The following is a 22,859-nucleotide window of genomic DNA, read 5'->3' on the forward strand; positions in this document are numbered from 1 at the left end:
ATCACAGAGAAGTATACTCAGGGATTCAATGTTAGTTGTCTTTTTCTTTTTTTCTGAAGCTGAATAGAGAATATATTGGTATTTGTTATATTATCCCCATACTCTTTTGCATTCCTGAAGTACTTTACAATGACAATTACAAATACATAACCCCTCCGAATTTGATACAATGGTTTGCACATAAACCATTCATTCATCTTTGACTTGTGATGGAAATTTGACTTGTAAAGGAAATCAATATTGCTAATGTCAGGCACTGCAAAAGAACAAGCATACTAATCACATTCGAAGCCACTAATATAATTTCCATGTATTTCTATTACAGTTCTCTACATTCGACATCTAACTTCATCTGGAGTGGGAGTAGACGTGTATATTCTCAAACTTTAATTGAAGAGCGTGTCTTGCTATGTATTATTTTTCTGGCACTGTGTGTCGAACACTGAGTCTCAAATTTATATTTCTGTTCTTTTCTGTCTCCTCAAAAGTCTCATATAACCAAACTCTCTCCAGATACCTCCACTTAAAATTTGACACCTTAAATCCCTCAAATAAAATTTACTTAACCCCCTCCTCCAATGATATCCCTCTTTTTCCTCCGCTCTTCCCTCATCCTAGTGGCATCAACAAGGAACTTGTTTTCAAGCCAAATATCTGTGTCATACTTAAATCTTCCCTTCCTCTCCTATCAGTTAGTTCATCAGCCAGTCCTATTGATTAACCTCTAAAACATCACAAATCTGTACACTTGGGGCTGATTCACCTTCTAGCTCTCTAGGTGAGTCCCACCGTGTCTCCTGCAACAACTACCTTAGCCTTCTATCTAATCTCCTTACTTCCACCATGTTCCAGCCACATTTACCTTCTTTGTGACCCTCAGATATGCTTCACCTTCACCTTCTAGCTCTCTAGGTGAGTCCCACCATGTCTCCTGCAACAACTACCTTAGCCTTCAATCTAATCTCCTCGCTTCCACCATGTTCCAGCCACATTTACCTTCTTTGTGACCCTCAGATATGCTTCACTAACCCTCACTCCGGATGGAGACACCAGATTCTACCTCCCAATGGAAAGCTTCCCTCCAGATATTCCCAGGACCAGGGCCAACTGCTTCAGGTCTCAGCTCAAATACCACCACTGAAGAGAGGCCTTTCCTAAATTTATTTATTTTTAAAGATTTTATTTATTTGCAAGAGAGAGAGAAGAGAGAGAGAGAGAGAGAGAGAGAGAGCACAACCAGGGGGAGTGGCAGAGGGAGAAGGAGAAAGGAGAAGCAGACTTCCCCTGCTGAGCAGGGAGACCGATGTGGGACTCCATCCCGGGACCCCGGAATCATGCCCTAAGACTAAGGCAGGTGCTTAACCAACAGAGACACCCAGGTGCCCCTAAATTTCTTAAATACAAGGTAGTATCATCCATCTTGAGCACATTCTCTGTTCTTCTAAGCACTTACAATTACCTGAAATGGACCACTATCATTCATTTAACAGTTAGGACTAAGTTTGGTTGCATGTAGCAAAACACTGACTACAGAAGCATAACCAGATTGGGATTTCTTTCTCACAGGTAAAAAGAAGTCCAGACAAAACCTGTCCAGGCCTGGTCCTGGGGGCTCCATGATGTCATCAGGCACCAGGTCCCTTATATCTTTCTGCTCTGTCCTTTTTTTAACACATGCCTTCCATCTTCATGATTCTCTGACAAGAAAGGTTTAGTCACTTCTTATTGCTCATAGGAGGTCAGCTCCATGAGAACAGAGACCTTGCCGGTCTCTTCTACCACTGGAAGAGTCACAAGTCATGTATTAAGAGCTTCATCCATATTTGTTTAATTATAAACCAATGAATCAGGAATCAGAAGTCCTACATTTAGGGTGTCATCCTTCATCCAAGCTGTCACACATGAAAGCCATCCTGCCCCCTTCACTAACCTTGTGGGTTCTACCCTGGGTCTCTCTTCAGAGCCCTTCCTTCATGTTCTCCTTCATCATCACTGCCTGAGCTCGGATGCTAGCTGTTCTCAGCCTACAATGGTCTCCCGAGTGCCTGGACACCCATTTCTCCCTCCTCTCTCTATGTCACACCCTCACACAAACTGATGAGATAATTCCCTAAGTAGAACACTCCCTGAGGAAGGCATGGGTGGCTCAGTCAGTTAAGTGTCTGAGTCATGATGTCATCTCTGTTCATGATCTCAGGGTCTGGGATCGAGCCCTGTGTTGGGCTCCACACTCAGTGGGGAGTCTGCCTGAGATTCACTCTCCCCCTCTCCCTCCACCCCTCCCCCTGCTCATGTTCTTTCTCTCTCTAAAAATAAATAAATCTGTATTAAACAAATAAAAAAAAGAACACTCCCTGAGACTAGGAGTCCACCTGCCCCATTTCCCATTGTCCCCCAAGGACTATGCACCCGATGCATGTCCAGTAGACATCCAGGGGATGTTTGCTAAAAGGATCAGAAATACCTAAACTCCTGAGGACTATGCTCCAGGCACCTTAGCACTTGTCCCCAGTCCATCCTTGTCATGACACTGCCTTTCTTGTTCTTCCTCTTACACTGATTCGTCACAGCACATACATACCTGCAGTTGTAAACTGTTTCAGACCTTAGTGTTTTCTCATACTGTATTAACTCTGCATAAAATGCCTTTCTCCTTTTTTAATCCAGGACACTTGTAGAGGTATTTCTTAGGTCTCAGCTTCGGATCCTCCACAGCTGAACTGCCTTCCCTGCCAGCTCTGGGCAGAGTAGACTGTTCTCCATCAAGGGGCACTTTAATGGCAGCAATGATAATGACGATGACAGGAGAGAGTGCTTGCTCCAGCACTCCTGTGAGTCCTGTCCAGGTACAAATGCATGTAATATCTGTAATGACCCTCCAAGGTAGGCAAGGTCTTTTTCTCATTTTAAAGGAAGAAATTGAGCCATAGAGAGGTTAACTAGCACTTTAAAGTTGGCAAAATTAATAAACGACAGAGTTTGCATTCAAACCCACATGGTCTGCCTCTGTAACCCATGTACTGTGACCTGCTCACATATCTGTCACCAGACTGAAAGGTCACTGGGAGCAGGGTCCATGTCTTATTTGTGTCTACATGGGTTCTCAATTAAAGAATGTTAAATGAATATTTTTTAATTAGTTGTACAATTACAGAATGAGAAAACTGGCTCAAATTCAGACTAGTGAAGAAGAGCTAGTGGTTTAATACTGAATGTGTATGACTGTATGAGCCACATCACTGATCCTAAGATAAAGTTCTGGGCCACATGAATAGCATGCCTTACTAAGGAACATTCAGTTGCTGGATCTAGCACGGATCAGGCCAGTTCCAGAGTCTAGTGCTCTCTCTGCTGTTCAAAAATCACCAAATGGAGTTTGTCTAAAGATGTGGGTAAAATAAAATAGAAGTGAAGACACAAGGAGAAAGAATTTCTGGGTATAAAAACTATCCTCAAACACATGAAAAGGTTTTGTAAACAGAGGCTTCTTATGGTTAAAAAGGGCGCAAGAAGCCCAAAGGTAGGAGCACAGAGACAAGACAAGGGGTTCCAGTGTTGTGCTGAACCACCCACACTTACACCTAAGAACACATTCTGAGCATCTTTCCCAATTCTGTATTCAGTGTTATCATGTACATACTGTGAGAAAGATTAGAATGGGAGGATTTACAACAGAAACGCCAGAGCTACCACCAGACCTTTTTATTCTGGAGAATCAGTTTACCAGCAGACCACTCCATTTAACCTATTAGTGTTGCTGAAAAAACCCAGGAGGTTGCTTCGTACAGGGCGGGTGGTAATTAAGAATGCTGCAGAGGGCAAGACATGAAAACTGTAAGCAGAATATAAATCATGAGTATACAAATAAATTTAACGAGAGGGCAGACTGGGATGTAGGAACAGTTGTCAGTCTTTTGTGCTTTTTAAAAAAATTTTCTAGTATTTATAAAAATACTATTTATAGATAAAACTTAGATATTCGAAGAAATAGTGTGATACTTAGCATTCCTCCCAGCAGTCTCTTGTGCCAAAAATAATGAATTAAAAAAAACTCCAAAACTAAAAATAGTCTATCTAATACTTTTGAATAGGAGACAGTCCATTGCAACATTCTTCCACCTGAGGCAAAAGTTGAAAATACCAAGTCAAATAGCAAACCCTAAAAGACTATCAACAAACTCGTAACACAAAATCTAGAAGTGTGTTTTCCAGTCAAACCAAGCTTTACAACTAATGTGTAAATTTATTGCTCTTTACAAACAATAATATCCTTTGATATTTGTTTTCTATATACATTTTTAAACTTTTAATGACACATTTTTAATAAATTGAAATCAATCATAAGAAGAATTGCCCACTTTATCATAATTAACTTGGTCTTTTAATAGCTCATATACTCTTTTACAGTCAGTGGAACAGATTATTAAAAAAACTGCTTACTAGCAGTGAAGGAGATTAAATAATTGATATACAATTTAATATACATATTTTTAAGGCCCTGGTAAGGATATAGGACTGAGAGGAAATGAATCATCATATACAACATAATATAAGCAATAGATGAAGACTGACATGTAAGAAATCAATCTTTTCCTTTTTAAAGTACTCAAAAAAGATACCAACCCCAAAAGATACTGATTTAGTTGGCAAGAACCATACCACTACCTTTAAATGGACTACAAAATAATAGATTATGTAAATTTAGCATTTCTATTCTGTTTTTAAATTACAGAGGTGACCAATGAGTCACTGAAGTAGTCTATATAATGTGTTTTCTCTTTAGAGTGCCTCCTAACCCTCTTGTCCTCTATTTTAAATTTGAGTGACTCACAAACTCTTAGGAGCAATCTCAAATAAACGGATTGTGAATAATAAGTACTCTTGTAAAATTGCTCCCAGAGTAAATGGTGTGTCCAGATATGTTCAGCAAGAGAAAGGTAAACTCCATTAGATTAGGACATGCTATAAGATAAAAATTTATCATAAGACTTAAATCAAAGGAGCTCCCATGAGTAAGACATACTGAGGTTATCCTGAATACAAAACAGGAAATCTGGCATGGGATAAACTTGTTCTCTTTTGGAGAGATTTAAAACAAAATAAATTTCAGGATGAATCAATTGCACATTGGGGGAAAAAAAAAGCTTTTCTTTTCTTTTGTGAATTATTCCTCAAGTGAAATTAATAACACTTAAAATTTTGCATCAGTCCTTTAAAACTCAAAACAACCCTAAAAAAATGCAGGCACTATTTCTATTTCCATTTTATAGATAAGAAAAATAGAGATGGAAGCATTTAAAGACTTGCCCATCCCAGAAAGTCTGACTTTAGAGTGAATCACATCCACTTCATTAGAACTGTGTTCTCAACTAGAAAGTCAAGTAGAATTCTAACTAAATGACTTCACCCAGCATATGATATTGTTGATGTTTTAACTTCTCTGTTATATATGGCAATAAGCAAGTGCGGGAGACAATACCATAACACTCCCCTGTAACATATATATATCAGTCATTTAGACTTCTATAGAACAGCATGCAACCCATTTTTGCTCAAAAGGAGAAGAATTAACTGAGGGGCCAAACAGGTGGACTGAGGAAGGAGGTGTTTTGCAGGTTCTGAAGTTCTTTGTGTCCAAGTTTCAAAAAAGAATAGAAATGTCTTCGTAAGTTTTTGTTTTTATTTTCTCTCCTTCCAGAATAATGTCTTGATGAATTATGCATAAATTGAATGCAAACACACAGATCCATTTCCCTTTGAAATACTTAAGGATGTAAAAATGAACAGAAAATATCCCTGGCAAAACCTGTGTGGAGCTTTCAGAAGAGCACACATTTGAACTAAAGTTTGTGATGTACTCGAAAACATAGACATCAGTTGGTTCTTGCATTCCTCACTTCTCTAGTGTCAGAATGTTTTATCAATTTAAAAAGCACAGCTCTGTGCCACTAATTAGGCTATATATTAAATGCCATAGGACTGGCACTTCTGAATGCAAACTGACCAGTTCCAACAACAGGGGATGAAACATTAGAGGGTAAAATAAAACCCAATGACAGAATAAAACTCTCAAATATGTTTACACAAATGTACCCACAAAATTTACAGTTTTCTTCTCAAGAACTGCATTCCCCAAACGAATGTGTGCTTGCCTGTGTAAAGATACATATACACAAAAGGCTGTATTTTAAAAATCCACAAATCATTGAGACAATAGCACTACTGATACTAAGTTTATAATCATGAGTCTGCACCACAAAATCAGGGATACATGAGGTTTTGCTCCTATTCAGAGGAGTCTGTGGGTTCTCTGTTTTAGCTCATGGCCAAAGAATACTGTCTTAGCACATCCTTCAGGGGCTCAGAAAGGCTAGTGTGGCAACACCCACTGATCCCACAGTAATTTCATTTAATTCCACTTCTACTGTCAAGTGGCTTACGAGAATTGTGATCTTGTCAATATTAAATCTAATAATTGGAGGGAAAAAGCTAATATAGCATATTAAGACAGGATAGTAAAACTCTCCTGGTCCCATTCAATGCTGCTTCCTTAGTTTTATGAGTATCACTGAAGGTATAACTAAAATAAATTATTTCATTACACCTTTAACTTTATATCCCATTTAATTCACACCTAAAGAAAATAAAAGGGAGCGCAGCAAATATTTACCAATGTTAATTTATAAATTCGTTAAAACTATGGCTCAAGTCCACCCACAAAAAGAAAATGAGGAATACATAGTCTGATGTTTATCTGTCACAAGTGAGTCTGGTATGTAAGCTTGACAGAGCTTTTTCATATAAAATTTTCATTGTTCTCTGACAATAATCCCATGCTTGTTACAATTACTTGGTAAGAGGAAAGAAGGAAAAGGTAAAATCTAGGTGAGCAAACTTTTGGTTTAGAGCTTTAAGGTGAGGGATCCCCGGTGCCTCAGCGGTTTGAAGCCTGCCTTCGGCCCAGGGTGTAATCCTGAAGTCCTGGAATCAAATCCCACATTTGGGGATTGTCTCTCCGCCCCCTCTTGTCTCTCATTAATAAATAAATAAAATCTTAAAAAAAAAGAAGAAGCTTTAAGGTGAGGGGGTGCCTAGGTGGTTTAGTGGGTTGAATGTCTTATCCTTGATTTCAGCTCAGGTCATGATCACAGGGTCCTGGGATTGAGCCCTATGTTGGACTCTGTGCTCAGCAGGGGGCGTGGGGGGGCGTGGGGGTGTGTCTGTGTGAGATTCTCTCTCCCTCTGTCTCTTCCCCTGCTCTAAAATAAATAAATAAATTTTTTTAATTTTTTTTAATTTTTATTTATTTATGATAGTCACAGAGAGAGAGAGAGAGAGGCAGAGACACAGGCAGAGGGAGAAGCAGGCTCCATGCCCCGGGAGCCCGACGTGGGATTCGATCCCGGGTCTCCAGGATGGCGCCCTGGGCCAAAGGCAGGCGCCAAACTGCTGCGCCACCCAGGGATCCCTAAATAAATCTTTTTTAAGAAGAGGTTTTGAGGTGAATGGTATAGACACAAATTCTTGTGTCTTCCAAAGGTTCTTCCTTCTCTAAAGGATAATGACTATATCAAACAAAATCTTAAAACACAATTGGGTCAACTGCACAACGGAATCTGAGTCCAATAACAGAGACAAGAGAATAGACTATTTGAAACGAGGACTTCAGTGAAGAGTAATAAAATTTCACATTGTGTACTCATTCTTCCACTTGTCAAGTTTCCTCTGAGACAGGCTTTTTCCCCTTATATACTCTAATAAAATGCATCCAATGTTAAGATTTAGGGGATTGGTTTGCCCCAGAGTTTTATTCCCTCACACACCATCTACCTTGGAAAATGAGCACGATAAGGACAATGGAAACATCTTTGAGAGGCATGAGCCTATTAAATAAACCCACAGACTATATCTTCAGCCTCTTATAAGCTAAAAGAATCTCAATTTTTTTTCCGTCAAGTCTGCGTTTATTCATGGCAATCCTCAAAGACATTTTATAAGTCCATAGGGGCACACAAATGTCAAGACTTCCTTTCAACAAAAAAATAACACTTCTGAGGGTATTGAATTATGCAAAAAATAAGTAATTCAGAGATTTTTTTTTTCTTTCCGAATGACACATATAAACAACAGACACAAGCATATTGAATCAGGGACTTCTGGAAGCGGGCTCTTGCCCTGACCAGATTACCATCCTTTGGCAGTACTTACAAGCCACCATAATAATGCACCAATACTTTGAAGGAACTCAAGAGGAGAGGGTATCTACGTTGACCTAAATGAATACAGACAGCACTACATTTTATTAGCAAGTCAACACTTCGAAAAAATGTTTGCATTATTCCTGAAGTGTTTGCAGGTCTCATTTACACAGCTGTACTTTTAAATACAAAGAAACCACTGGTTTCTGAGTATAATGGTATGTAACCTGGCTTCCTTCTGTCTTACTCTCAGAGGGAAAAAATGAATTTTAAGTAAAACATATTGGCCATTTATACTGTCATTTGCAGAATTCTTCTTTTATATACAAACAAAAAAATCATGATAGAACTGCTTTATGTGTTCTAATTTAATCTAGCCTCTGCCTTGCATTGAAGAGAGAAAGTTTTAAAAAATTAAATATATTCAGTTTATAAATGAAACTATTTCATCCCTAAATTCTTTCTATTACATAAATGTATAGTACCAATAAAAGAGGAGCAATTTTTCTAAGTGAATGTTTTCTCTATCCGTCATAACCACAACGGTTACATAAGATGCTCATTTATTTCCTAAAACAATTATGCATGACTCTTGAATCAATTTGGAAAATACATATAGCTAAAATACACAATTGTTAAAAACTTTATTTTTGGGGATCCCTGGGTGGCTCCACGGTTTAGCGCCTGCCTTGGGCCCAGGGCGTGATCCTGGAGTCCCGGGATCGAGTCCCATGTCGGGCTCCCGGCATGGAGCTTGCTTCTCCCTCCTCCTGTCTCTCTCTCTCTCTCTCTCTCTCTCTCTCTCTCTCTTTCTCTCTCTCTCTATGTCTATCATAAATAAATAAATAAATAAATCTTTAAAAAAAACATGTTAAAAACTTTATTTTTGTTTCTCTTAATATTTGGTAAAGGTTTTAAAAATAAATACTAATTGTGGCCATTCAGATCTACAAGGTGCTAACGATTCTGTTCAAGAATTCAAAAAAGATGCCTTAATACTTCTATAAGTGTTACGTTTATTGGCCCTCCACTTTTGGTGTGAATTAGTCTTTAAATGTCTCTAAGAATCAGTTAAATTTTTTTCTAGTTTCTCACGTTGAAAAATCACTTACTAAGAAATACTATTCCATTAAAATAGATGCACGCTTATGTATTTTCTATAGGAAGAGATAATTTCTATTCCTCTGTGGAAGATGGAAGAACTTGTTGTTTTAAATAACCTTCATCTTAAGGTACTTATAGGTTCAATGTAGTTGTAAGAAATTTCTAGGTATTTCTAGGTGTCCTCTTCTGAGTTTCCCAATAGTAACATCTTACAAAACCATACTACAACACAATTGTACTATCAACACTGGTACAGTAAAGAATTTCCATCACCACAAGGGTTTCTCTTGCCCTCCTGTTGTCCTTTCACTGCCAAACACTCTTCCTCCCTGCTCCCACCTCCCCAACCCCTGGTAACCACTCATCTGTCTTCCATCTCTATAATTTTGTCATCTCAAGAAAGTCATATAAATGGAATCGTTTATCATGTGACCTTTTGGGATTGGCTTTCTTTCATTCTGCATAATTCCCTTGAGATTTCATGCAAAATTTCCCTGGTGTGTATCAAGTTGTTTCCTTTTTGTTGTTGAGTATGATACAGATGTACCACAGTTTGTTTAATCACTTACCACTAAAGGACATCAGGGTTATTTCCAGTTTTTCATTAATGTGAATGAAGCTTCTATAAACATTTATGTCCTGGGCTTTGTGTGGCCACAGGTCTTCATTCCTCTTTGAAAAATAACCAAGTGTGACCACTGTGTTGCATGGTAAGTGTATGTTTAGTTTTTTTAAGAAACTGTCAAGCTCTTCTCCAGGACAGCTGTACCATTTTCTGTTTCCACCAGTAATTTTTCCATATCCTCAGCAGCATTCAATGTCATCACCATTTTACAGTTTGGTCTTAGTTATTTTAGTGGTGGCTCTAGCTATTACTTTATGCAATGGTAACTTACCACACAAGTTACATTTTACAGCTTCAAGTGAAATATAGAAACCTTACTCCCTTTAAGTCACTATATCTCCACTTATAATGTATTTGTCTTGAATATTTCCTCTACCTATATTTAGAACCACAACAGACATAGTTGCAAGTCCTTACAACCATCAAGCATTATTTAGAAAACTCAAGAGGAGAAGGAAAGTCTGTGTTTTCACACATACTTTCACGTTTACTGTGTTCTTCCTTCCTTCCTAACGTTCCAAAGTTCCTCCTTATTTCCTTTTGTCATAAAGAAATTCCTTGATTCATTCTTTCAGGGAAGTTTGATGACAACTTATCTTAGTTTTTTTTTTTCCCCATCTGAAAATATAATGATTTCTCCTACAATTCTGAAAGATCTTCTCTCTGGGTATAGGTTTCCAGACTGACACTTCTTTTCTTTAGTACTTGAAAAAATGTGCCACTTTCTTCTAGCCTTCATGGTTTCTGATGAGGAATCCACTGCCATTCAAATTGCTTTTCCATTTTGCATAAGATGTGCAGACATACCTCATTTTATTGTGTTTTGCTTTACTGCACTTCGCTGATACTGCAATATTTTTACAATTTGAAGGCTCGAAACTTCAGTGGAAGAAGTAGATGCAGATGAGGCAGAAACAGCAAGAGAACTGGAATTAAGACACGGAACCTGTAGTTGGGACTGGATGGTTGCAATCTGTAAATAAATATTTACAGATGAGGAGTTGCTTCTTATGAATGAGTGAAGAAAGTGGTTTCTTGGGATGGTATCTACCTGGTGAAGACGCATGGAGAATGTTAAAATGACAACAAAGAACTGACACTATGGGACACCTGGGTAGCTCAGCGGTTGAGCATCTGCCTTCAGCTCACAGCATGATCCTGAGTTCCAGGATCAAGTCCCATATCAGGCTCCCTGCACAGTTCTTCTGTGCCTGCTTCTCCCTCTGCCTATGTCTCTGCCTTTCTCTCTATGTCTCTCATAAATAAAATCTTAAAGACTCTCCACCAGCAAAAAGATTATGACCTGCTGAAAGCTCAGATAATGGTTTGCATTTTTAGCAATAAAGTATTTTTAATTGAGGTATGTATATTGTTTTTTTAAGATATAATCCTATTACACACTTAACAGACTACAGTATAGTAAAAACATAATTTTATATGCAGTAGGAAAGCAAAATATTCACTTGTCTTTATAGTTATACCTCCTTTATTGTGGCAGTCTGGGGGAGAACCTGCAACATCTCTGGGGTTTGTCTATACATTTTACCTAGCTACTTCCAGGAATTTTTTCCTTGTCTTTAGTTTTTAGAAGTTTACTTATGATGTGTATACTGCTTTGACTCTGTCAAATTTCTGGATTCTCTCGGTTTCCTGAATTTGGAGTTTTATGTTACTTGTGGAATTGGGGAAGTTTTCAACCATTACTCCTTTGAGCACTTTTAGCCTCCTCTTCTTTTATCTTCTCCTTCCAGGACTCTGATGATACAATTGTGAAATGATCTTTTATAGACTCACATATTTCTGTGACTTGCTCTTTTCTGTCTTCCTCTTTCTCTTTCCTTCCTCTTTCTCTTTTCTTTCCTTCTTTCTTTATTCCTTTCCTTTCCTCCTTCCTTCGTCTGTTTTCTCTGCTCAAATTGTACAACTTCTACTGTTCCATTTTCCAGTTCACTGACTTTTCCTCTATCCCTTTCATTCTTCTGTTGAGCCCATCCAATGAGCTTTTTATTATTGTATTTTTCGATTCTATAATTTCTATTTATTCTTATTTATATCTTTTTATTTTCTCAGAATTAAATAAATGAATTTCTCAGAATTTCATTTATTCCAAGCATGTTGGTACTTATTTATTGAGGTATTTTATCATGGCTGCTTAAAATGTCAGATAAATCTAACATCTCTGTCATCTCAATATTAGCATTATTTCATACAATTTGAGATCTTCCTGATTCTTGCTGGTTTTCCTTTGAAACCTGGGGATTTTCTAATTTTATGAGACTCTGAATCTTATTTAAACCTTCTGCTTTAGCTGGCTTTTTCTGACCCTATTTCTGCAGGAAAGGGGAGTCACTACCTCATTATTGTCAATGGAAATAGTAGTCCAGACCTCCACTCAATTTCTGTTGAAATGAAGACTCCTCATTATTGCTGGGTGGGAGTGATGTTCTGGCACTGCACATGATCTCCATTGGCACTGTGGTACCAGTGGCCCTGTAGGCACTTAGCAACAGTGAAAATCCCAACTCACCTCTAGGGCTCTTGTGTTACTATGCCAGCAGGAAAAGAGAGGTGTATTTTATTATTGTCAAGGGAGCAAGTGTGTAAGGCACTCATTATAGCCTCACAAGGAAGGTAATCTAGACTCTAGCTTTCATTACTATTGGTGGGGATGAAGGAGGGGCCACAGTTCTTCTGTGCTGTTTAGCTGCAAAAGTATGGTTATTGTCTAAAAGTTTTCTATATTGCTAGGCTAATCTGTTCGTGGTAATTTGGATAGAAAGCGAGCTTTTTTAGAGTACTGTTTTTTTTTTTTTTTTTTTTGGTTTATACATGCTGGCATTTCTAGGTTACCAATTTCATCATCTCCAAGTCTAGGATGTATCTGGTAAAAGGAAAACCTAACAAACCCATACCTGTATTATTTCTTCGGTCCTGAGGTCCCTAAAGAGTCTGCATTTTTCTTGTCACCTTTTAGAATCCTCATATGTCTGTATATGTTGTATGTAACATCCAGAGTTTTAGTTGTACTTAGGAGGAGGAATAGGTAAAAGTTTGTCTAGTCCATTTTCACAGAAACAAAGCCTATGCCAGGTCATCTATTTTTGACATTCATATTTTATCCATTTTTCTTTAATTCCTTAAAGTTCTTAAAATCTTGCTAATAACAAGAAAGAATATATTAATGTATAAAAAAATGATTACACTTTAACAGAGCTTCTCAAACACATCTGTAGACATATATTCTAGGAACTGAGAATTCCATGAGATTGTTTAAAATTTTGATAACAGGTTATCATCTAAGAAATGTCCTCTACCAGTTAAAAAGATAAAACACTTTCTTTTGATTTTAAAAATGTTCATAATAAGGGGTACCTGGGTGGCTCAATTGGTTAAACATTCAACTCTTGACTTTGGCTCAAGTCATGATCTCAGGGTTGTGAATCTCAGTCAAATATGTATCCCATTGTCATTCCTTAGCTCTTTAATTTATTGCAGATACATTCATCATAATTCATTATGGAAAGTAGTCTTGTATTACTTAAGGTGATCTCTTAGATTTTGAAGTAGTCCCTAATAATAGTGATGACAATCATGATGATGAGGATGCTAATAATTGCTAACATTTATATAATGTTTACTATATATTGTACTCTGTTCTTAGAGCTTTACATAAATTAACTAATTTAGTCTTCACAAAATTCCAGTGAGACAGGTACTAGTATTATTCCCACTTTATAGATGAGCAAACTGAAATACAGAGAGGCCGCATTCTCTAAGTACATAAGATACATTTAAAAAAGTTGTTTTGGGATCCCTGGGTGGCGCAGCGGTTTGGCGCCTGCCTTTGGCCCAGGGAGCGATCCTGGAGACCCGGGATCGAATCCCACATCAGGCTCCCAGTGCATGGAGCCTGCTTCTCCCTCTGCCTGTGTCTCTGCCTCTCTCTCTCTCTCTCTCTCTCTGTGACTATCATAAATAAATAAAAATTAAAAAAAAAAAAAGTTGTTTTGCCTTAATTTGTAGTATTAAAACCAAGTAGTCCCTAAAGACTTAAGAGTTATGATATAAACATCCCATAGAGTATAATCCATGCACTTAGAAATGAAGATTACATAACATGGAAAAGCTTATGATACATTAAGTGAAAAATAATCAGAATATAAAATCATATTTCACTGCTTACAGCCATATAAAAGTCAGCCATCCACATCGTCAAGGGTTAGCCCATGTGGAACAAAATGCAGGACCCTTGGCTCCTCCAGGAACTCCCCTCTTCCTCTCCTTCTTCTCACTGACAAGCTGAGCCCCCTCATGACAGTCCCAGCTCACGCTGAACCCAACAGCCTGGCTTTGACCAACCACAACCCTGGACTAGAGTCACCACTATATCCATCAAGTCCAAAGGTTCTTTCCTTTTCATCAACTCCATCTTTTCATAGCACATGTACTTCTTTACCAGTAATTTACTTTTCTAAAATATCCTCAAAATCATCAGTTGGATGGATAATGCCTCCTTTACTGGCTTCTCCCCTCGCTGTCTAAGAGACCTACCTACTCAAGCCTCTGTCCTCTGTCCCTTTGGCAATCACAACTAATCCAATAGCTGTAATATTTACCTCTATGTAGCTAGTCCTCAAATATAAAGTGAGCTCCTAAGCAACACAGCTAGGTTCTCAAACGCCCGCTAGACAACTCCACATATATTTCCTTTGGCATCCACTTTTCATGCAGGTTAAGGTTCCTCATTCTTCCTACAACCAGACTGGATTTCCAGACTCCCATTTCTCTGCATGGCACCCTTTTTGCTCTAGCTCTTAATGCATGAAACCTCTGTAAAAATACAGCTCTAAACTCCCTTCCTGCCCAGTCTTCAACATCTCTTCTAGCTTCTAGAAGAACAGGGACTCATACTGTTCTGCAAGTACACTCCATGCTCATTCTCTAACCCTGGGATTTTACTCAAGTTTCAATTCATCCATGAAGTCTTGGTGACTTGCACTCAGAAAGATGCGTTTTCTCTACCGTTAAAATCTTGTAATACTGAGTTTCAACTTCTATATTATGGTTCTCATGTTTGGCATTTTTATGTTGAACCACATGAAACTGCTAATAGTTTTATGCCATATGGTTTAACCTAATACTTCTGTTGCTTTTAGGGCCCCTAACTAGTCACCACAAAAGCAGGAAATGAGTTTGCCTTTCTTTATGAGCCCTCAGGGAGCCCAGAACATTGGAAGAATTTGTCAAAATGAAAAGAATCTGAATCAATATATATCTTATACATATGAGTAAGGGTTAGACAGGGCTAGGTATGAGAGATGGGGGGCTATGTTATCCGGCTCACAAAAATCCCCCAAATGAGGAGGTATAAGAAAACCAGAGATGAGGGAACAAACCAGACCACTCTACCCTAGGTGTCAGAGGTAGGGTCTTGTTATAACAGCTACTTGTGACCAACAAAGAATTACCAGACTCTAAAGGTGTTATCACTAGTCCTTACTTGATGGTGTTATCAATAGAGGTGTTAAAAAGATTTAAGTTTCCTGGCTACTTTCAATAAAAGACCAACCCTAAAGGCCCTCAGTGGCCACCCTGTCAGGACCCCTCTCACTCTTACTGCTTTATTCACTCTCCTTTGTCCTGAGAGAGATTCATTCTTCCACTCTGAGAGATAAGAACCTTGCTCTCTGCTTCACGTATATGTTGGTAAAATGAATCATCTGTAGCAATTAGTCTAACCTATCAGCTTAATGGTAGAGGTGAAGAGTTTTAGAACCTGAAACTTCAAAACTCCTGGTAATATAAAATATTTTGGTTCAAGGAGCCGTTTTAAAATCATTTATTTGTGAGGGAACATTCTTGGGTTTAGAGGTTGGCAGGTACAGTAAAAAGCTTTTTAGTTGACTGGAATAAAAAAATAAAAAGCGAAATGCTTTTTTAGCAGAGGCACTTCCCTTATAAAAACAAACTGCCTAAAAGCAAAGCACAGCAGTTTGTGCACAGTAACATGTGCCTCGAGCCATCAGCAAAGACTACTGGGGCCAGAGCTCGATTTGCATTTCTATGGCTTCTTTTTGTAGGCGCACATTCCGAAAGCATTTCACCAAGAAGCTGTAAGCATCATCAGGAGAAGACACAATGATGGGATGTCCATACAGGAGGGGCACCGGGTAGCCAGACCCAGCAGCCCTCCCGCGCACAGCAGTGGGCCCTCACGAAGGCTAGAAACATAGGTGCAATTAATCTGTGCTGGTTGAGAAAGGGGAAAGCTGTGTCTGACGGGTCCTTCAGCATCCCCTGACCATCCACAGAAACCATCTGCTCTTTCATGCTTTCGCAAAGCATGACTTCAATCCATGTGAAACGGTATCTGCTAGTATCCCCATCAGATAACAGTGCTCCACGTCTAGGGGAGGGCGCTGCTCATCGGTTCACCTGCTCTCCCCCTCTTGCTACAGAAATCACCCTTGAGAATGAAACACCCAGGTGAGAGGACAGTAGACTTCATGGGTACCAGAAGCAGCGAGAGTGGTGTCAGGAGAGGACAGGCACTGCTTGCTTTCTGACATTTCAGTGGTCTATTCTAGGGACGGTTTTAGGGCAGCTGGGAGAAAATACGCAGAAAGAGGGACTTTTGCTCTGTTCCTGTCTTCATTGGCCGCCAGCATGGAAGCTGTGATGGGGTTTTGATGGGGTGGGGAATCTCTCAATGCCTGTCCTAAAAGGGCCCTGAGCCCAGGACCTCCTAGAGCGAGCTGCAGCCGCAGCCTTCCGATTATCCTCCAGGGGTCACAATTGGGTTACAGATTCCTCGCAGTGCAGTGACTGAGCAGCCTGATTTGGAACAATTTATTCGAATCCTTCTTCATTAAGATTCAAATGGAATAAGTAAGGTAGAAATTGAACAGACACAGAAATTGCGCCTTGCTGCTCCTGTAGTCAGTAAACATTTATTCACCAAGCCCAGCCCGTGTGTTCTCTCTCTCTCCCTCTCTCACCCACAGTTGTTCTTCCAATCCTTCCTGCTTGCTGTTTTAATGCATAATTAAGAAGGTCAGAATTAATGAAGCGGTGTGGAGTAAAGTTCAAGGAATCCCCAGGCACTATTTATTCTATTAGATCTCAGGCATGAATGTCAGCTTGGCAGAGGAAGCGGCGTAAGCACTGGTGCTGGCTGCATCCCAGGAACCATCCACCGAGGGACACTCACCTGCACTGTCAAGTCATTCCTAAGCTCCTTCCCAGCGAAAATCACACGCAACTGGTCAACCGGGGCCCCCTGTCGCTTAGCAACCACCTCCTTGAGCTGGAAGATGCTGGTTTCAGAATCGACCTCCACTGGGAAACCATGGCTGGAGTTGAACCTGACGAACACTGACCAAGAGATTGGGAGAGAGGGGGGGAAGTGAGCATTACTCAAAGATCAGACGTGGCAACAGCAACATTTCTGTACCAAGTTACCTCTCACCTGCCCTTCAATGAACAGTGTACATTTTCTTTTACTTATAATACTTCATGCAATGGAGCAACATTTGAAGAAAAACAGGTTCCCCAAGGGATTTCCCTTTCATACATCAGTCAGTGACCCTCCCATGCAATCGCTTGCTCCCTTTGATGCCAGTCCTGGGAAACAAAGAGTCCACACAAAACACTTGCTAGACTGGAACTGTGAGGCTCCCATGAGTTTATGGAAGAGGTTTGGCTCCAATGGCCAGTAGGAATGTGCACTCCCTCTATGGTGCACCACTTTACCAGCGTGGCAGGTGTCATGTTTGCCCTCACGGTATAGCCATGGGAACCACTCAAGCTGTCTTACAGACGAGAGTGAAGACCCACCTGAGGCTGTGTTTACGAACCCTAGACACTGGGTGACCTCGCCAAAAAGCTCCGTGGGATCTTATGTGATACTTAGCTGCCCTTTCTTTTGAACCTACTGACACCCTCTTTCTTACTGGAGCCACTCCCGCTGATTGTCATTCTAACTTGTTGATGTTGCCTACGCATGTCCTTTACTGCCTGCATTTTCTGTCACTACTCTCAGGCGATCTTTTCCCGATTCATGCACTAGCCTCCCACCCCGAGTCTTGACATACTCTCTTTACTTCAAAATGTCCTGCACGATTCTACATAGGGAGCCTTATCAATCCAGAGCTCTGACCATAGCATAGCACTTGAACCCTTTAAAGTGTCACCCTGTCTGCTGGGGAGAAAAATCCAAGGCCCCCTCATCTGACACAAACCTATATCCCAGCAGCTCCTGTCAGCCCCCACATGTACACTGCTACATTGAGTGCTCCCAGAAAACTCTTGGCACATCCTTCTTCACCTCTGCCTGTTGAAAGCCCCGTTCACCACATGAACCTTTGCAAATGTCTCTCCTCTAAGAGGCCTCTGGCTATCAGCCTGGTCAAGACCAAGCCTACCTCAGAGGATTGACCACAACCTTCTTCCACCGTTTGCCACATTCTCTCATGGAGGCTGCTGAGCACTGAGGTTACAAGGGCACCCTCCAGGGTGGGAAGGACCTCTGTGCCAGTTGCTGCAGGTCCCTTCCCAGCAGAGCAGATGGGGTATTACCCCTAATGCTTTAACTTCCAATTCCCTAATCACCACAATAAATAAATCACAGAGGGTGTTTTGTGATGTTTTAAGTAATATTTATACTGTTTATAACTGTCACATAATTACTGTCAAAAATAATGAATGTTGGTGTGTGTCTTACATGTTTTTGGTATATATTTCTTCTTCTTTAAAAGATTACAAAATTCTTAAGGCCAGCCATTAGAGCTTATTTTCTGCAGCATCTCCTTTAAATGTATTATTATCACTTATTAGTTGTCAATTCAAGTATGAAATGGCCCACCTAATAATTATAATAAACTAATAATTATAATGCCCATAATAATCGAATACTTACTTTGTGTCAGAAGATGCATATTACTTACATATGCTATTTTTAAGCTTTCCAATGGCCTGGTAAGGTCAGTATTATTATCCTTACCTAATAGAATAGTAAATTGAGTCCTAGAGAATTGTAATCACTTTTCTAAGGACATCGGCTGCTTTGTAATGGAATCGCAACTCAAATTCAGTTCAATCAAACTCTGAACTCCATTCCATCTCTACCATAACAGGCTGCCTAAAATATTCTCAGAAGAAAAGTCTACATTCCTTTTCCTTATGATAAAAAAGACAAACAACAACAGCAAAGAGCTTTATAACATCATTCAGATATTCCCTATTTAGGTTACCAGTAGAAAATGGGATTAGTAATAAAAGCTCCAATAAAGAGCTAAGAGCAAAGAATAATGACAAATGGGCATAGGACACAATAAAATAAAAATGACACCAAAATGAGAGGAAGTGCCATGGCAAGAGCACAAACCTGACATATTTTACCCAGCAGAGAAAAATATTCAGAAAAGGAGTATGGACTGGAAGTGACAGAAGTGCTCCAAATTAAAAAAAAAAAAAAAAAAATGATGAAAAAAAATTACAGAGGAAAAGGTGCTTTTGATAAACTTTTAGGTAGATGTCATATGACACCACTGAAGTAGAGGAGGAGAAATAAACATGTATTGGAAGCCCTTGAGGTCTATTCACAGCATCTTCAGATCAGAGACCATAAGGCAACCAATTCATCAGCTAAGATAGGAGACGAGTAAGGAGCAATAAGGGACAAAAGGTATGGTCCCAGTTCTACACATGATTTTCTAGTAGTGTGAACAGATTTGTTTTAAAAGCAGAATGCCATAGAGAAGAATATAGAGGGGGACCATATAAAAGTTACTAAAACTAAAAAAAGGAATAAAAATTCTAGGATATCCTGAGTTGATTTTTTTTTCAAAGATTTTATTTATTTATTCATGAGAGACACACAGAGAGAGGCAGAGACACAGGCAGAGGGAGAGGCAGGCTCCTCACAGAGAGCCCAATATGGGACTTGATCCCAAGACCCCGGGGTCATGACCTGAGCCAAAGGCAGATGCTCAACCGCTGAGCCACCCAGGTGTCCCTGAGTTGGTGATTTTTCTCTGAGGGTTCCAATTATGGGGATTCCACCTTAAGAACAAGAATTATAAAAACAAACAAGCAAAACTAAAGAGAAAAAAACCTGCAAAAACATACTAAGTAATTCTGTACCATAACTCAAATCATTAGTATCTAAAGGCCTCTTCCATTTATATAATAGAAAAATTAAAGTCTTTAAACTTACGTTCAATTTGGATATTCATGTCAATACTTTATAAATAAGTATTTTTGAGCAGCAAGCCCAGATACACAGTATGGATTTACAATAGAAAAACCTATCAAATGCATAGCAGGTATTAGGCAAACTAAAATATTGTCATGGATAAGAACAAACATTTTAAAGTGACCTGATAAATAATCAAGTGCCATTATGTGGAAAATGACTAGTGCTTAGTGGCCATAGTATATTTTTTGGTGGGTCTCTATGTCTTCTGGCACATGTGAGAAATGTGTCATGTCCCATTTGTTCTGGTCCTGTAACTACAAAATTCCCCGAAAAAGGACCAAATGAATGTTCATCTCCCTCCTAATCCTTTCCCTCTACTATCTCTCGAAAAGTCACAGGAAGTAGAACATTTTTAGAGCCAGAAAAAGAGGAATTGGAAACCCGGTTGTGCCACTTATTAATTTTATGACTTAGGACAAATTACCTGGTCACCTTTTCTTAGCTTCCTTATCTGCTGAATGGAGATAATGTGTGCAATCTTAAACGGTCCATTACAAAGATTTGTTGTGATTGTGGATGTATCAGGAAATTCTGAGAAGAGTCATTTGCAACATTTTTTGTACACAGGGCAAGTTTGTACTCTAAAATCAGTTCCCTAATTTTAGTCACCTAGAGGAGGTAGTGCTAATTAAAGTGCATCCATTCTTTATATTGTACCTAAGATAGATTAAATGGGATATGGGTGAATGTTGACTAAAAGCCTATTTTTCTGGTTTCTGCTCTTCTTCGCGATGGGCAGAAAACTACCAGGAACTGAGAGACCATGATAAAGAATTTAGCTTGTCTTCTTTCCTGAGATTTAATTATAAATTAAAAGTTGGGAATGCACTGTTTTAGTGATACCTATAATAACATCAGAAATAAACATTATACCAATTAACATTATCAATAATGTTAATAATCAATAATAAATACCATAATGCACTGCTAAGAAAAAGATGAGATATAGCCACACTCATTTTGATGCCATCCCTAACCATGCTCAGAAGATCCAGAGGATAAGAAAGTACTTGAGAATAAAAGTGTTTCTCTCAAGGCCATTCTATTTGCCTGGCCTGACTGTGGTAAAAATGCTTGAGTTACAACTATAGTTTCTTACCATTCATCATTCCTATCTTATGTCCAAAGATGATGGTCCTTATAGGGTCCTGAATACCTTGAAAGCAGCCATTGCTGCTCCTGCACTGAGAGCAGTCATGCAATTCAGGCAGAATGAGCCACTCACTCCCTCAAGTCCAGAGTGGACTCTTATTAACCAGCACAACTTCATCCTCCTTGTCACAGTGACTGGCTCAAGGATGAGCAGAAACCAGTCAGTGCCTGGCTCTCCCTGAGTCACAGGGATTGATTTCCTGGAGATCTTAGAAGGGGTGATCTAAGGTGGACAAATCAAAGAGTAGTCCAGCTTTGTCAAAGGCTTGGCTTTAGCTGTCATGGAACATCATGTGAGGCCCAGACATTTCTGCTGAGAGAATCAAATAAAAACAGAGTCCAAGATAAACCATTGTCTCAAGTGGGCTCAATGCTTTTGGGGTAAGGCAATTCTTCTTTGAGATAGAATGTCCTAAGCTCTGCAGGATGTTTAGCTCCAGGTGCATTCTGGTAAGTACTAGGAACACCCTTTGGCAATTGTGGTGACCAAGAAGTACCCCTACTTATCTCTAAATATCCCTTGGTGAGGTAGTTCTTCTTTACCTTTGATAACTTGCACTAAGTCTAGAATCTCCTATCATAAACAGACATTATCCTCACATTCCCCTCCAGGCATGGTGCCACTTTTCTGCACAGAAACCCCTATTGTGAATTTCTTATAGTCCTGCTCTCCACTGATTTACTTTACTTTACATTCTTTTGTGAACCCATTCTGGAAGCCTACTGCTGGTAAAGCAGTAGCCTCCACAGTTCTAATTCAATGGTTCCATTCCTATTCTTCTCATAATTGACCATTCAGAGACACTCAGTGGACTCTTGTTCTTACAATGCGTTTTTTTCTCCTGGTATCTGCTATTTTTTTAATCCTGGTATCCCCCTACAACACAGGACATGCTTTCTTAGCTTCATCTACTGGGTTCCCTTCCTGTGTCGGACCTGCTGATTTTAGAGTGCCCAGGGGTCTACTTAGATTCCCTTCTTTTGTATCTGAGTGTTCTCCCTGGGTTGTATTAGCCAAGCTGCATGCAACATAATTCATGTGCAATTCAATATATTTCCATAGGAAATGCTCGCTCAATGTGATTTTTACTTTATATTCTTCTTTTAAAATTCAACCGTCTCACAGTCTCACAATCTTCTATGCCAGCCCATCCCCAGAACGATGTGAGTCCATGGAGTTATCTACCTCTTAACCAATTCCTATTCCTCATGCTCTAGAGCTACGTAAAGTTTCATGTGGAGTTTAAACCACATGCAGATATAACAAGTACGACAACTGCAGCATAAAGAATGGGAGAATGGATGTGGACCTATTAGGTTGTAAGCTTTCTACACTTTGGGAGGTGATGTAATATCAACAATAAACAGAGTAAAAATCTAAGAGTGTACGCTATAATTCTTAGAGTAAAAATCAAAGTGAATAGAAATGTTGAATTTTAAAAAGCACACAAAAATTACAATGGTATTCTAAAAAATGCTGAATCTCCAAAAAGGCAGAAAAAAGAAACAGGAGAATGAAAAC

At 39.3% G+C, this 22,859-nt stretch overlaps 1 protein-coding gene across 1 annotated transcript in view; it reads right to left on the reverse strand.

Annotated features, from left to right (window-relative positions):
• PRKN (parkin RBR E3 ubiquitin protein ligase) overlaps positions 1-22,859 on the reverse strand; it is a 1,299,677-nt gene that overhangs the window by 1,021,997 nt on the left and 254,821 nt on the right. Inside the window, exon 2 of the mRNA XM_041744985.1 lies at positions 17,138-17,301. Coding sequence (XP_041600919.1) covers positions 17,138-17,301 — 164 coding nt within the window. The remainder of the gene's footprint in view (positions 1-17,137; positions 17,302-22,859) is intronic.

The sequence above is a fragment of the Vulpes lagopus genome, chromosome 2 (assembly GCF_018345385.1).
Source record: "Vulpes lagopus strain Blue_001 chromosome 2, ASM1834538v1, whole genome shotgun sequence".
Lineage (NCBI taxonomy): Eukaryota > Metazoa > Chordata > Mammalia > Carnivora > Canidae > Vulpes > Vulpes lagopus.